Genomic DNA, 13,075 nt, shown 5'->3' on the forward strand with positions numbered 1-13,075 from the left:
TTTAAAAAAAAAAGGTCTTTGAAAAATGAAAGCTGAAATGTGATTGGTTGCTATGGGCGACTGCTCTATTGTTCCTCTGCACAAGGTTGGATAAATCTCCCCCATTATTCTTGCCATGAAAAAGCAACAGGAATGGAGACAAGCATTGGTGTGATGTTATTTATATGGGACTGTATATGGGTGTAGTGGAGTGATGTTATTTACATGGGACTGTATATTGGTGGTATAGGAGTGATGTCATTTACATGGGACTGTATATTGGTGGTATAGGGGAGTGATGTTATTTACATGGAACTGTATATTGGTGGTATAGGGGAGTGATGTTATTTACATGGGACTGTATGGTGGTGGTAGGGGAGTGATGTTATTTACATGGGACTGTATGGTGGTGATAGGGAAGGGATGTTATTTACATGGGACTGTATGTTGGTGGTAGGGGAGTGATGTTATTTACATGGGAAAGGACTTAGGAATGTAGGGGGGAGTTTAGGGGAGCATGAAGAAGACTTACAAGTCTAGCGAGAAAGAGGGTGGAACAAATGAATCAGGAGGAAGATTTATATTATATTCAATATACAGCATATAGCAGGGTTATATTTAGAGGCTACAGTGTGTGGCAGTATTTTACTCAGGTGGTAAAATGTGTACCTGTATTATATTCAGGGTGTACAGTGTGTGGCAGTAATATATTTAGAGGGTACAGTGTGTGGCAGTATTATATTCAGGGCTGCAGTATATGGCAGTATTATATTTTGAGGTACAGTGGTTGGCAGGACTATATTCAGGGGGTACAGTGTGTGGCAGTATTATATTCAGGGGTACAGTATGTGGCAGTATTCTATTCAGGGGTATAGTGTGGCAGTATTATAGTCAGGGGTACAGTATGTGGCAGTATTATATTCAGGGGTACAGTGTGTGGCAGTATTATATTCAGGGATACAGTATATGACAGTATTATATTGAGGGGGTACAGTGGGTGGTAGTATTATATTCAGGAGGTATGGTGTGTGGCAATAATATATTTAGAGAGTACAACGTGTGGCAGGGTTATCTTTAGGGGGTACAGTGGCTGGCAGTATTATATTCAGGGGGTACAGTGGTTGGCAGTATTATATTCAGGGGGTACAGTGTGTGGCAGTATTATATTCAGGGGGTACGGTGTGACAATAATATATTTAGAGGGTGCAGTGCGTGGCAGGGTTATATTCAGGAGGTAGTGGTTTGTAGTATTATATTCAGGGGGTGAAGTATTATATTCAGGGGGTACAGTATTTGGCAGTATTATATTCAGGGGGTACAGTATTTGGCAGAAATCTAATGATTATTGTCTTCATACAGAGGATAAGGATCTGCTGACAAATTAAGGAACCAAACTCTGCAAAGAAGATGGAGCTGGAAGAAGTCCTGGCGTCTGGACCAGATGAGGAAGAAAAGGAAAGACAGCAGAGAAGACGTCACTCAGGTCACTGATATCATTTCTCCTGACTGGTCCCCAAATATTGTAAGAGATGTTTATTTGTTTGCAACACGTTTTGATCCTGGACAGGGATATCCGTCAGGCAGAGATGACGAAGATCCCTGTCCGGGATCAAAACCCATTGCAAACATCTGTTACAATATTTGGGGACCAGCAACTTTTTTGAGAGGAATCCATTTCCCAATATCCTGCAACTTCCCTTCCACCGGTTCGACTATAGCCCATATCTGGTTGCCTGACCGCCTGGTAGGACCAAGAAGGAGAGGAGCCCCCTTTGGCTTTCAGGGCATCATTATATGAATAGTCCCCATTAATACTGCATTTCTGCAGTATAGGTGTCCGTTGTCATGTCAAAAAAGGGATGCCAATGTATACTGTAGCAGTCTCCTTCAGAAATAAATGGAGCTGCTACAGTATACGTCAGCATCACTCTTTTTGACATGATGCTGACAGATACCTCTAACACTGCGGAAACACAGTATGAATGGGACGCAGTGTATAGTCACATAGAGCGCATCCACAGCATATTTCACACTGCGGATGTCGCCCAGCAGTCACAAGGGCGAGATCACTGCTGTGGCTGGGTAGCTCAGTGTGTCCGCTCATGACTGCCATCACGCCCCCTCCAAAAGGCTTGCATTGAGGGGCGTGATGTCACACGGGGGCGGGGGCGTGACGTCACATGCCGCCGACCCTGCGGTCGACCTTAATCAGACCCGGAGCGAACACGCTCCGGGGACTGATTACTAACGGGGTGCCGCGTGCATGGATAGGGGATAAGATGTGCAAGCACCGGAGTACCCCTTTAAACTATGCTCCTGTCTACTTTTAAATAAAAGGGAGCTTACAATCTTCATAAATATCACCTCACTTTGCATATAAGACCACGGCGCCAAAAAATTAGCCCTCATACATCCCTGTATATGGAAAAATAAAAAAGTTATAGGGGTCAGAAGATGGCAATTTTGAAAATTCCAATTTTTGTACAAAAAGTTAAAAAAAATTTTAAAACAAGTAAAACAAAATCAAACCTATATAAGTTTGATATCATTTTAATTGTATGGACCTACAGAATAAAGAGAAGGTGTCATTTTTACCAAACAATCCACTGCGTTGAATCGAAATCCCCCAAAAGTAACAAAATGGCGCTTTTTTTTAAAAAATTTTGCCTCACAAATATTTTTTTTCTTGTTTCGCTGTGGATTTGATGGTGAAAAGATTGACAGTATTACAATGTAAAATTGGTGGCACAAAAAACAAGCCTTCCTATGGGTCTGTAGGTGGAAAATTGAAAGCGTTATGATTTTTAGAAGGAAAAAAGGAAAAAAACAAAAGTGCAAAAATGAAAAATGGCTCCGTCTTCAAGGGGGTTAAAGGAAAACTGTCAGCTTGTTCCCCCCGCACTAACCAGAAGTACGGGCTGATGCGGGGGACGCTGATCAGTTTGATGCTTACTGTGCCTCTTCTCCCCACTCTGTAATGAAGAGGGAGAGGCGGAGGGAGGAATATTGATGAGCTGGGTGGCGCTGTAGCCAGCGGCGGTGACATCAGAGTGCCAGTTGACATCAGAGTGCCAGTTAACGCCGCCTGTGCCAGTTAGCACTTCATTACTGTGGCGGATCCGGGCACAGTAAGCATCAAACTGATCAAAGTCCCCCGTGATCAGCCAGTACCGCTGGTTAGTGCGGGTGGAGCAAGCTGAGAGTTTTCCTTTAAGTGTGTAAGTAACATGATAATGTAGATTATGGATTCAGTTTTTCCTTTTTTCCCACATATAGCGATGTTGCCATTGGAGGGAAGGGGCTTAGACACATTTCTTCAGAGGTTCTTGTCCATCCCTGGTTGTTATGAAGACAGCAGAACTCTAAGATGCATTTTCTTCATTTAGGTCCCACAAAAACTTGATAGGTAGATCTCCCATCTTCTCTTTGTAAACTTTATCAAATTTTTCACTTTGTGCTACAGTCATTATGTTTTTCCAGTCACCAACAATCCCTTACAAAGAATATAAGGAGAAGTTGAGTTAGTTTATGTTTAATGAGCAGCGTAGTTAAGAACATAGAGAGAAAATCAGATTAGAGTATACATCCTTTCCAACATTTTATAAAATAATTCCCAGTGACCTTTTTAAGCAGGATTATTTATATCCATTTGAGTGTCACCAGCTTTCTTTTGTCTTGCGCTTTTCTTGGCTTTTTTCTTCCTGTGTGATAAAACCATGGGGCAGGTACAATGGTGTGCTTATCACGTGTACAAACCACTCCCACATGTAGTGGCTTATCGCTAAACATTTTACTCAGATGAATGCCCACATTTACAGTAAGTATTGCATTAAATCAGAATGATATGCCTTTTAGAAGATCAATGACAAGTGGACTATTTACTCACCTCAATGGAAAAAAAAATACAACAAAATCTGTCACTTTTCCTATCAGTTTGGCAAAGGGCAAGCAAAGATAAGGACAAGGAAGCATGCTTGCTATTTTCTGGGGCATGAAAAATGCATTTACATTACACATAATATTTAAATGTTACATTCAAATGTAACATTTTAGTGTCTCGGTATGACTGTTTCAGCTACTATCCTAAGAAAGTTGTTTGGTGGCTAGGAGTAAAAAGGTTTTGCATAATGCATAAATGTGTATCAGGTACTGAGGAGTTAACACAAATGTGTTTATGTGCATTGCACCAAGTGTATTGCATACACTGAGGTAACAAATGCATAAAGGGTTGACAATTCTAAATTTTTTGTACACAGAATAATGATGTTTTGGTCACATGATCCTCCTAGCCAATGTATCACATCAGGGTAGGGAACAGTGCAGATCTGAACTCTCCCCAAACCACTGTCCCTACCTACTTAGATGATCCGCCTTAAATGGTAGCCCCCAACTGGGTGTCAAACTACATGCAGGAGCATCAGAGTAATCAGAATAGTAAGACAAACCAAGCCAGTAGCACACGGGCAAAATCATAAAGGCACATACAGAGTCAGAGACGAGATATGCGTTAAGCCTAAAGAGTAACATGGTAAAAAATCAACAGGTAAAGGCAACATCAGAAAACAGGCAGGAGGTCAGAAGATTAGTCAGGCACAGGGAACACCTTACAATAGGTTGGCAGGGTTGGCAGTCTGATGTGCAGCTCTGCACTGAGCACAGCTGGTCATTATGACCCAATGATTACTATTATAGTCGGTGGTAGCTAGTGCTGCATGACTGCAACATCAGAAAGACTTCCCTGGATATGTGTTTCTAGTTTTCATGTCACATGGCCACCGCTAAGTAAGTAAAGAAAAGTCTACATTTTGCACTTTGCACCACAGTGAGTCAACCTCATCCTCACAATTAGTATTGGACCGAGAACTTGAGAACAAAATGTGGCATCCCAGCACCAATGGCTGTCCTGTGGCCTTCGGACTGCTTTAGGCAGCCTTGGAGCACAGGTGTTGGGCCCACTGAGAGACTTTTAGTTCTATTAATTATGTTTGCACTTTATTAAGAAAGTAACATGTATTTTTTTAATTATGTTGTTATTCTGATATATGTTAAATGTGTTACTGTACCCTTAAGAAAGAGCAGTGTAAACCCCATGTGACCCTGCCTGCCAATGGGAACCCCTAAATTCTACCCATATAGTGTAGTGGGGGAGGAGTTGCCCCAGCTCACAGTTGTGTTTACTCTGAGCAACAGTGTGGTTAAGGTGTGTTGTGTGTGGAAGCCTCAAGGGAAGGCCCAGATCAAATGTATTCAATCCCGTCATTCTGCAAGGAATACCCGCATGGTGGAAGTTCATGCCCTGGCGGAGGAGGCTACAAGACCTTGACAGAACCCTACCTAGCAGGATTAATCTACCCATCTTTCAAGTAAGTATCAATTCATTTGGTGAAAGCAGCACAAATATCAGCAAGGCAACAGGGCTCCCAAGGGGTTATGCTTCATCTTCTAACCCAGCACCAGACTGTCTGTGTAATACCATCTGCACCCTGTTTAGTAAAGACAGTTATCCTTAACCTGATGTCAGTGTGTTCATTTACTCCCCGTGTCTGACCCAGGAGAAGCTGTCTCCAACCTCTGTCCGTGTATAGGATAACGGTGCCTTGGTGTCACGAAGTGATAAGGTATTTCTCTTAACACCCCGTGGCTACAACAAAAATATATCTGCATTTGATATTACAAAATGACACGCTAAAAAGCATCTCAAGCAGGAACCCAACAAATCTGGGGGATAACCTGTCTGTGGGCCAAGCCACAAAGGGGAGGGGCCAAAAGGGCAGAACCACTAAATGCTGCATTACTCAATAAAATTGAGCCTTAGACTCCTCATTACAGGTGCCAACAGGGAGCAGTGAATTCAGAAGACAGCAATGCGGGCTGGACTGTGGGAGGCAGGCTGTGAATGTGTAAGAGGTCAGAGCGGAGGGATCTACAGCCTGCATAGGTGCCCTTAATTCATGCATTGTATTGCTTATCCTGTACTAATCTTGAGTTACATCCTAATAATCGATTGTACTGTAACTGCTACAATAAATTAGTATCTTTAACATGCAGACACACCCAGAAAACACAAGTCTTGACTGAGGTGGGCACACTGTTGTGGTGCAGGGACAGCTCAGGGTTGCTGATAGGGATGTCACGCACCTGCTACAGGATGTACACTTTACTGCTAGTGCACACTAACTCCACTGGCTGCACTGACTCCTCCTCCCCTCATAAGTGTAGGCAGCACATATCCATTACAGGATCCGTATCTGGATTGGGGGGGAATCTTTTCGGTCATTATCAGTCCAATTATTTCCTGTGGGGAAATGCCCCCTTAGTCTTCCCCTGGTTTGCAGATTGCAATCATTTTTTTTTTTTTAAAGCTGTTTTAAAAGCATTAATTATAGGGACAGTGACCAATTATCTGTTCTTTTGGCTCCAAAGCTGTAACATTTTAGGTTATTGCGATGTGAAAAAGAGCTTGAACTATTAAACTGCTGTAATTACGGAACGTGGAGAACCACAGGTGTGTGTATAGAAGCAAACATTTCTGAAAGGTGTTCAGTCTAATAAATTGTATAGACGATTCCAAAATGCCGTGTAAGGAAGAAATGTAGACAGCACTCACCAGGATCATTGCTTCATAAATCTTTAATGTGCAAGCAGAGGTGCGGAGTCAGGCAGGTATCATGGCAGGAAGTACGACACAGCTGTTACCACCATGCTGAGGTCCCCGGCGTTCCTGCCATGATACCTGCCTGACACTGCACCTCTGCTTGCACATTAAAGAGTTATGAAGCAACGAGCCTGGTGAGTGCCATCTACATTTCTTCCTACAAGGTATTAAAATATAATGTTAATGATCCAACACAACGAACAACGTTAAAAATGCGAAACACCAAAATGTCTGATTTTTCTTCACATCACGATAGAGCAATTTTAGACATACTTATTACTAAGTCTAACTTTTTTTTAATGAAAGTAGCACAATAAGAGAAAAGCTATGTAAATATGGGTATCGTACTAATGTTCACTAAAAAATACATGAAAGAAAAAATGAAAGGTGTCATTACAAAGTACAGTTGGTCACACAAAAAAAACAAGCCCTCATATGAAGAAATAAGGAGAAAACATAAATACAAAAATAGATTGGTTGTGTCCACAGGGCCAAAACTTGCTGTCCTTAAAGCGTTACTGACATTAAAAAAACAACTTTTGACATGTCGATGCAGAAGTCTATGCATGAAATGTACAGATCTCTCAGCCAGCTGGGTAGCAGAGGGCAATGTCACCCGCTTCCCCAGCTTATAACCTGTGATGGTAGCGGGTATGAGGAGTGAGATCAACAACTTTTGTCATGTCTCATCAACATTGTTTTTAATGACAGTAACACTTTAACTGGTTAACGACCAAGGACGTGTATACATGGCCGATTCTTGTAATTGAGGGCTGGCGTTAATAGCCGGCTATTAACCCTTTAGATCGCCGTTGTCAAAGCTGACACCAGTGTCTAAAGGTACATTTTAACTGCTCCTTGGTGGTCCAGTGGGCCCAAAAGTTACAAAATTGCTTTTTGTTCCAATTTTGTCCATCAGATATTTTATTTCTGGGTTCGCCGTAAATTCTGTGGTAAAATGATTGATGTCATTACAAAGTACAATTGGTGGTGCAAAAAATAAGCCCCATATGAGTCTGTCGGTGAAAAATTGAAAGGGTTATGATTTTTAGAAGATGATGAGGAAAAAATTCTGTGCAAAAACGGAAAAACGGTCCTTAAGGGGTTAACAGAATACTGTTTGTTTATTTTTTGTGAATTCTGTTTGTTTATTTTTTCCAGGTTATCCCATTAATTGTACTTACCTTTGCGTAAAAAATCTCCTTTACTTTTGTCTAAATGCTCTTTAGGCACAAATGTATAATTAGAAAGAGGATTGTTACGCCGAGCGCTCCGGGTCCCCGCTCCTCCCCGGAGCGCTCGCTTCACTCCCTCCGCTGCAGCGCTCCGGTCACGTCCTCTGACCCGGGATGCTGCGATCCTGCTGCCAGCCGGGATGCGATTCGCGATGCGGGTAGCGCCCGCTCGCGATGCGCACCCCGGCTCCCCTACCTGACTCGCTCCCCGTCTGTTCTGTCCCGGCGCGCGCGGCCCCGCTCCCTAGGGCGCGCGCGCGCCGGGTCTCTGCGATTTAAAGGGCCACTGCGCCGCTGATTGGCGCAGTGGTTCCAATTAGGGTTTTCACCTGTGCACTTCCCTATATTACCTCACTTCCCTTGCACTCCCTTGCCGGATCTTGTTGCCTTAGTGCCAGTGAAAGCGTTCCTTGTGTGTTCCTTGCCTGTGTTTCCAGACCTTCTGCCGTTGCCCCTGACTACGATCCTTGCTGCCTGCCCCGACCTTCTGCTACGTCCGACCTTGCTTCTGCCTACTCCCTTGTACCGCGCCTATCTTCAGCAGCCAGAGAGGTGAGCCGTTGCTAGTGGATACGACCTGGTCACTACCGCCGCAGCAAGACCATCCCGCTTTGCGGCGGGCTCTGGTGAAAACCAGTAGTGGCTTAGAACCGGTCCACTAGCACGGTCCACGCCAATCCCTCTCTGGCACAGAGGGTCCACTACCTGCCAGCCGGCATCGTGACAGTAGATCCGGCCATGGATCCCGCTGAAGTTCCTCTGCCAGTTGTCGCTGACCTCACCACGGTGGTCGCCCAGCAGTCACAACAGATAGCGCAACAAGGCCAACAGCTGTCTCAACTGACCGTTATGCTACAACAGTTGCTACCACAGCTTCAGCAGTCATCTCCTCCGCCAGCTCCTGCACCTCCTCCGCAGCGAGTGGCCGCTCCTGGGATACGCTTATCCTTGCCGGATAAATTTGATGGGGACTCTAAGTTTTGCCGTGGCTTTCTTTCCCAATGTTCCCTGCATCTGGAGATGATGTCGGACCTGTTTCCCACTGAAAGGTCTAAGGTGGCTTTCGTAGTCAGTCTTCTGTCCGGAAAAGCCCTGTCATGGGCCACACCGCTCTGGGACCGCAATGATCCCGTCACTGCCTCTGTACACTCCTTCTTCTCGGAAATCCGAAGTGTCTTTGAGGAACCTGCCCGAGCCTCTTCTGCTGAGACTGCCCTGTTGAACCTGGTCCAGGGTAATTCTTCCGTTGGCGAGTATGCCGTACAATTCCGTACACTTGCTTCAGAATTGTCCTGGAATAATGAGGCCCTCTGCGCGACCTTCAAAAAAGGCCTATCCAGCAACATTAAAGATGTTCTGGCCGCACGAGAAATTCCTGCTAATCTACATGAACTTATTCACCTAGCCACTCGCATTGACATGCGTTTTTCTGAAAGGCGTCAGGAACTCCGCCAAGATATGGACTCTGTTCGCACGAGGCGTTTCGTCTCCTCGGCTCCTCTCTCCTCTGGTCCCCTGCAATCTGTTCCTGTGCCTCCCGCCGTGGAGGCTATGCAGGTCGACCGGTCTCGCCTGACACCTCAAGAGAGGACACGACGCCGTATGGAGAACCTCTGCCTGTACTGTGCTAGTACCGAACACTTCCTGAGGGATTGTCCTATCCGTCCTCCCCGCCTGGAAAGACGTACGCTGACTCCGCACAAAGGTGAGACAGTCCTTGATGTCTACTCTGCTTCTCCACGTCTTACTGTGCCTGTGCGGATGTCTGCCTCTGCCTTCTCCTTCTCTACAGTGGCCTTCTTGGACTCTGGATCTGCAGGAAATTTTATTTTGGCCTCTCTCGTCAACAGGTTCAACATCCCAGTGACCAGTCTCGCCAGACCCCTCTACATCAATTGTGTAAATAATGAAAGATTGGACTGTACCATACGTTTCCGCACGGAGCCCCTTCTTATGAGCATCGGATCTCATCATGAGAGGATTGAACTTTTGGTCCTCCCCAATTGCACCTCGGAGATTCTCCTTGGACTTCCCTGGCTTCAACTTCATTCCCCAACCCTGGATTGGTCCACTGGGGAGATCAAGAGTTGGGGGTCCTCTTGTTCCAAGAACTGTCTAAAACCGGTTCCCAGTAACCCTTGCCGTAACTCTGTGGTTCCTCCAGTAACCGGTCTCCCTAAGGCCTATATGGACTTCGCGGATGTTTTCTGCAAAAAACAAGCTGAGACTCTACCTCCTCACAGGCCTTATGATTGCCCTATCGACCTCCTCCCGGGTACTACTCCACCCCGGGGCAGAATTTATCCTCTCTCTGCCCCAGAGACTCTTGCCATGTCCGAATACGTCCAGGAGAATCTAAAAAAGGGCTTTATCCGTAAATCCTCCTCTCCTGCCGGAGCCGGATTTTTCTTTGTGTCCAAAAAAGATGGCTCCCTACGTCCTTGCATTGACTACCGCGGTCTTAATAAAATCACGGTTAAGAACCGCTACCCCTTACCCCTCATCTCTGAACTCTTTGATCGCCTCCAAGGTGCCCACATCTTCACTAAATTGGACTTAAGAGGCGCCTATAACCTCATCCGCATCAGAGAGGGGGACGAGTGGAAAACGGCATTTAACACCAGAGATGGACACTTTGAGTATCTGGTCATGCCCTTTGGACTGTGCAATGCCCCTGCCGTCTTCCAAGACTTTGTCAATGAAATTTTTCGTGATCTGTTATACTCCTGTGTTGTGGTATATCTGGACGATATCCTAATTTTTTCTGCCAATCTAGAAGAACACCGCCAGCATGTCCGTATGGTTCTTCAGAGACTTCGTGACAACCAACTCTATGCCAAAATTGAGAAATGTCTGTTTGAATGCCAATCTCTTCCTTTTCTAGGATATTTGGTCTCTGGCCAGGGACTACAGATGGATCCAGACAAACTCTCTGCCGTCTTAAATTGGCCACGCCCCTCCGGACTCCGTGCTATCCAACGCTTTTTGGGGTTCGCCAATTATTACAGGCAATTTATTCCACATTTTTCTACCATTGTGGCTCCTATCGTGGCTTTAACCAAGAAAAATGCTGATCCCAAGTCCTGGCCTCCTCAAGCAGAAGACTCCTTTAAACGACTCAAGTCTGCCTTTTCTTCGGCTCCCGTGCTCTCCAGACCTGACCCTTCCAAACCCTTCCTATTGGAGGTTGATGCCTCCTCAGTAGGAGCTGGAGCTGTTCTTCTACAAAAAAATCCTTCCGGGCATGCTGTCACTTGTGGTTTTTTCTCTAGGACCTTCTCTCCTGCGGAGAGGAACTACTCCATCGGGGATCGAGAGCTTCTAGCCATTAAATTAGCACTTGAGGAATGGAGGCATCTGCTGGAGGGATCAAGATTTCCTGTTATTATCTACACCGACCACAAGAACCTCTCCTACCTCCAGTCGGCCCAACGGCTGAATCCTCGCCAGGCCCGGTGGTCTCTGTTCTTTGCCCGATTTAATTTTGAGATTCACTTTCGTCCTGCCGATAAGAACATTAGGGCCGATGCTCTCTCTCGTTCCTCGGATGCCTCAGAAGTTGATCTCCCTCCGCAACACATCATTCCACCTGACTGCCTGATCTCCACTTCTCCTGCCTCCATCAGGCAGACTCCTCCAGGAAAGACCTTTGTTTCTCCACGCCAACGCCTCGGAATCCTCAAATGGGGTCACTCCTCCCATCTCGCAGGTCATGCGGGCATCAAGAAATCTGTGCAACTCATCTCCCGCTTCTATTGGTGGCCGACTCTGGAGACGGATGTTGGGGACTTTGTGCGAGCCTGCACTATCTGTGCCCGGGATAAGACTCCTCGCCAGAAGCCCGCTGGTTTTCTTCATCCTCTGCCTGTCCCCGAACAGCCTTGGTCTCTGATTGGTATGGATTTTATTACTGATTTACCCCCTTCCCGTGGCAACACCGTTATTTGGGTGGTCGTTGATCGATTCTCCAAAATGGCACATTTCATCCCTCTTCCTGGTCTTCCTTCTGCGCCTCAGTTGGCTAAACAATTTTTTGTACACATTTTTCGTCTTCACGGGTTGCCTACGCAGATTGTCTCGGATAGAGGGGTCCAATTCGTGTCTAAATTCTGGAGGGCTCTCTGTAAACAACTCAAGATTAAATTAAATTTTTCCTCTGCATATCATCCCCAGTCCAATGGACAAGTAGAAAGAATTAACCAGATCCTGGGTGATTATTTGCGACATTTTGTTTCCTCCCGCCAGGATGACTGGGCAGATCTCCTTCCATGGGCCGAATTTTCGTATAACTTCAGGGTCTCTGAATCTTCCTCCAAATCCCCATTTTTCGTGGTGTACGGCCGTCACCCTCTTCCCCCCCTCCCTACCCCCTTGCCCTCTGGTCTGCCCGCTGTGGATGAAATTTCTCGTGACCTTTCCATTATATGGAGAGAGACCCAAAATTCTCTCTTACAGGCTTCTTCACGCATGAAGAGGTTCGCGGATAAGAAAAGAAGAGCTCCCCCCGTTTTTTCCCCTGGAGACAAGGTATGGCTCTCCGCTAAATATGTCCGCTTCCGTGTCCCTAGCTACAAGTTGGGACCACGCTATCTTGGTCCTTTCAAAATTTTGTGTCAAATTAATCCTGTCTCTTATAAACTTCTTCTTCCTCCTTCTCTTCGTATCCCTAATGCCTTTCACGTCTCTCTTCTCAAACCACTCATCCTCAACCGTTTTTCTCCCAAATCTGTTCCTCCCACTCCTGTTTCCGGCTCCTCGGACGTCTTCTCGGTCAAGGAAATTTTGGCTGCCAAAAAGGTCAGAGGGAAAAATTTTTTTTTAGTAGACTGGGAGGGTTGTGGTCCTGAAGAGAGATCCTGGGAACCTGAGGACAACATCCTTGACAAAAGTCTGCTCCTCAGGTTCTCAGGCTCCAAGAAGAGGGGGAGACCCAAGGGGGGGGGTACTGTTACGCCGAGCGCTCCGGGTCCCCGCTCCTCCCCGGAGCGCTCGCTTCACTCCCTCCGCTGCAGCGCTCCGGTCACGTCCTCTGACCCGGGGCGCTGCGATCCTGCTGCCAGCCGGGATGCGATTCGCGATGCGGGTAGCGCCCGCTCGCGATGCGCACCCCGGCTCCCCTACCTGACTCGCTCCCCGTCTGTTCTGTCCCGGCGCGCGCGGCCCCGCTCCCTAGGGCGCGCGCGCGCCGGGTCTCTGCGATTTAAAG

At 46.3% G+C, this 13,075-nt stretch overlaps 1 protein-coding gene across 2 annotated transcripts in view; it reads right to left on the reverse strand.

Annotated features, from left to right (window-relative positions):
* Nucleotides 1–2,478: 2,478 nt before the first annotated feature.
* The window catches only part of LOC130362242 (amine sulfotransferase-like), a 53,040-nt gene continuing 42,443 nt past the window's right edge, over nt 2,479–13,075 (reverse strand). For both annotated transcript variants that reach the window (XM_056566404.1, XM_056566403.1), the window contains exons 7-8: nt 7,819–7,885; nt 2,479–3,472 (exon numbers count right to left, since the gene is read on the reverse strand). In XM_056566404.1, the coding sequence (XP_056422379.1) occupies nt 3,342–3,472; nt 7,819–7,885 (198 nt within the window). In that variant the 3' untranslated portion in view covers nt 2,479–3,341. The remainder of the gene's footprint in view (nt 3,473–7,818; nt 7,886–13,075) is intronic.

This window comes from Hyla sarda, chromosome 3 (assembly GCF_029499605.1).
Source record: "Hyla sarda isolate aHylSar1 chromosome 3, aHylSar1.hap1, whole genome shotgun sequence".
NCBI lineage: Eukaryota > Metazoa > Chordata > Amphibia > Anura > Hylidae > Hyla > Hyla sarda.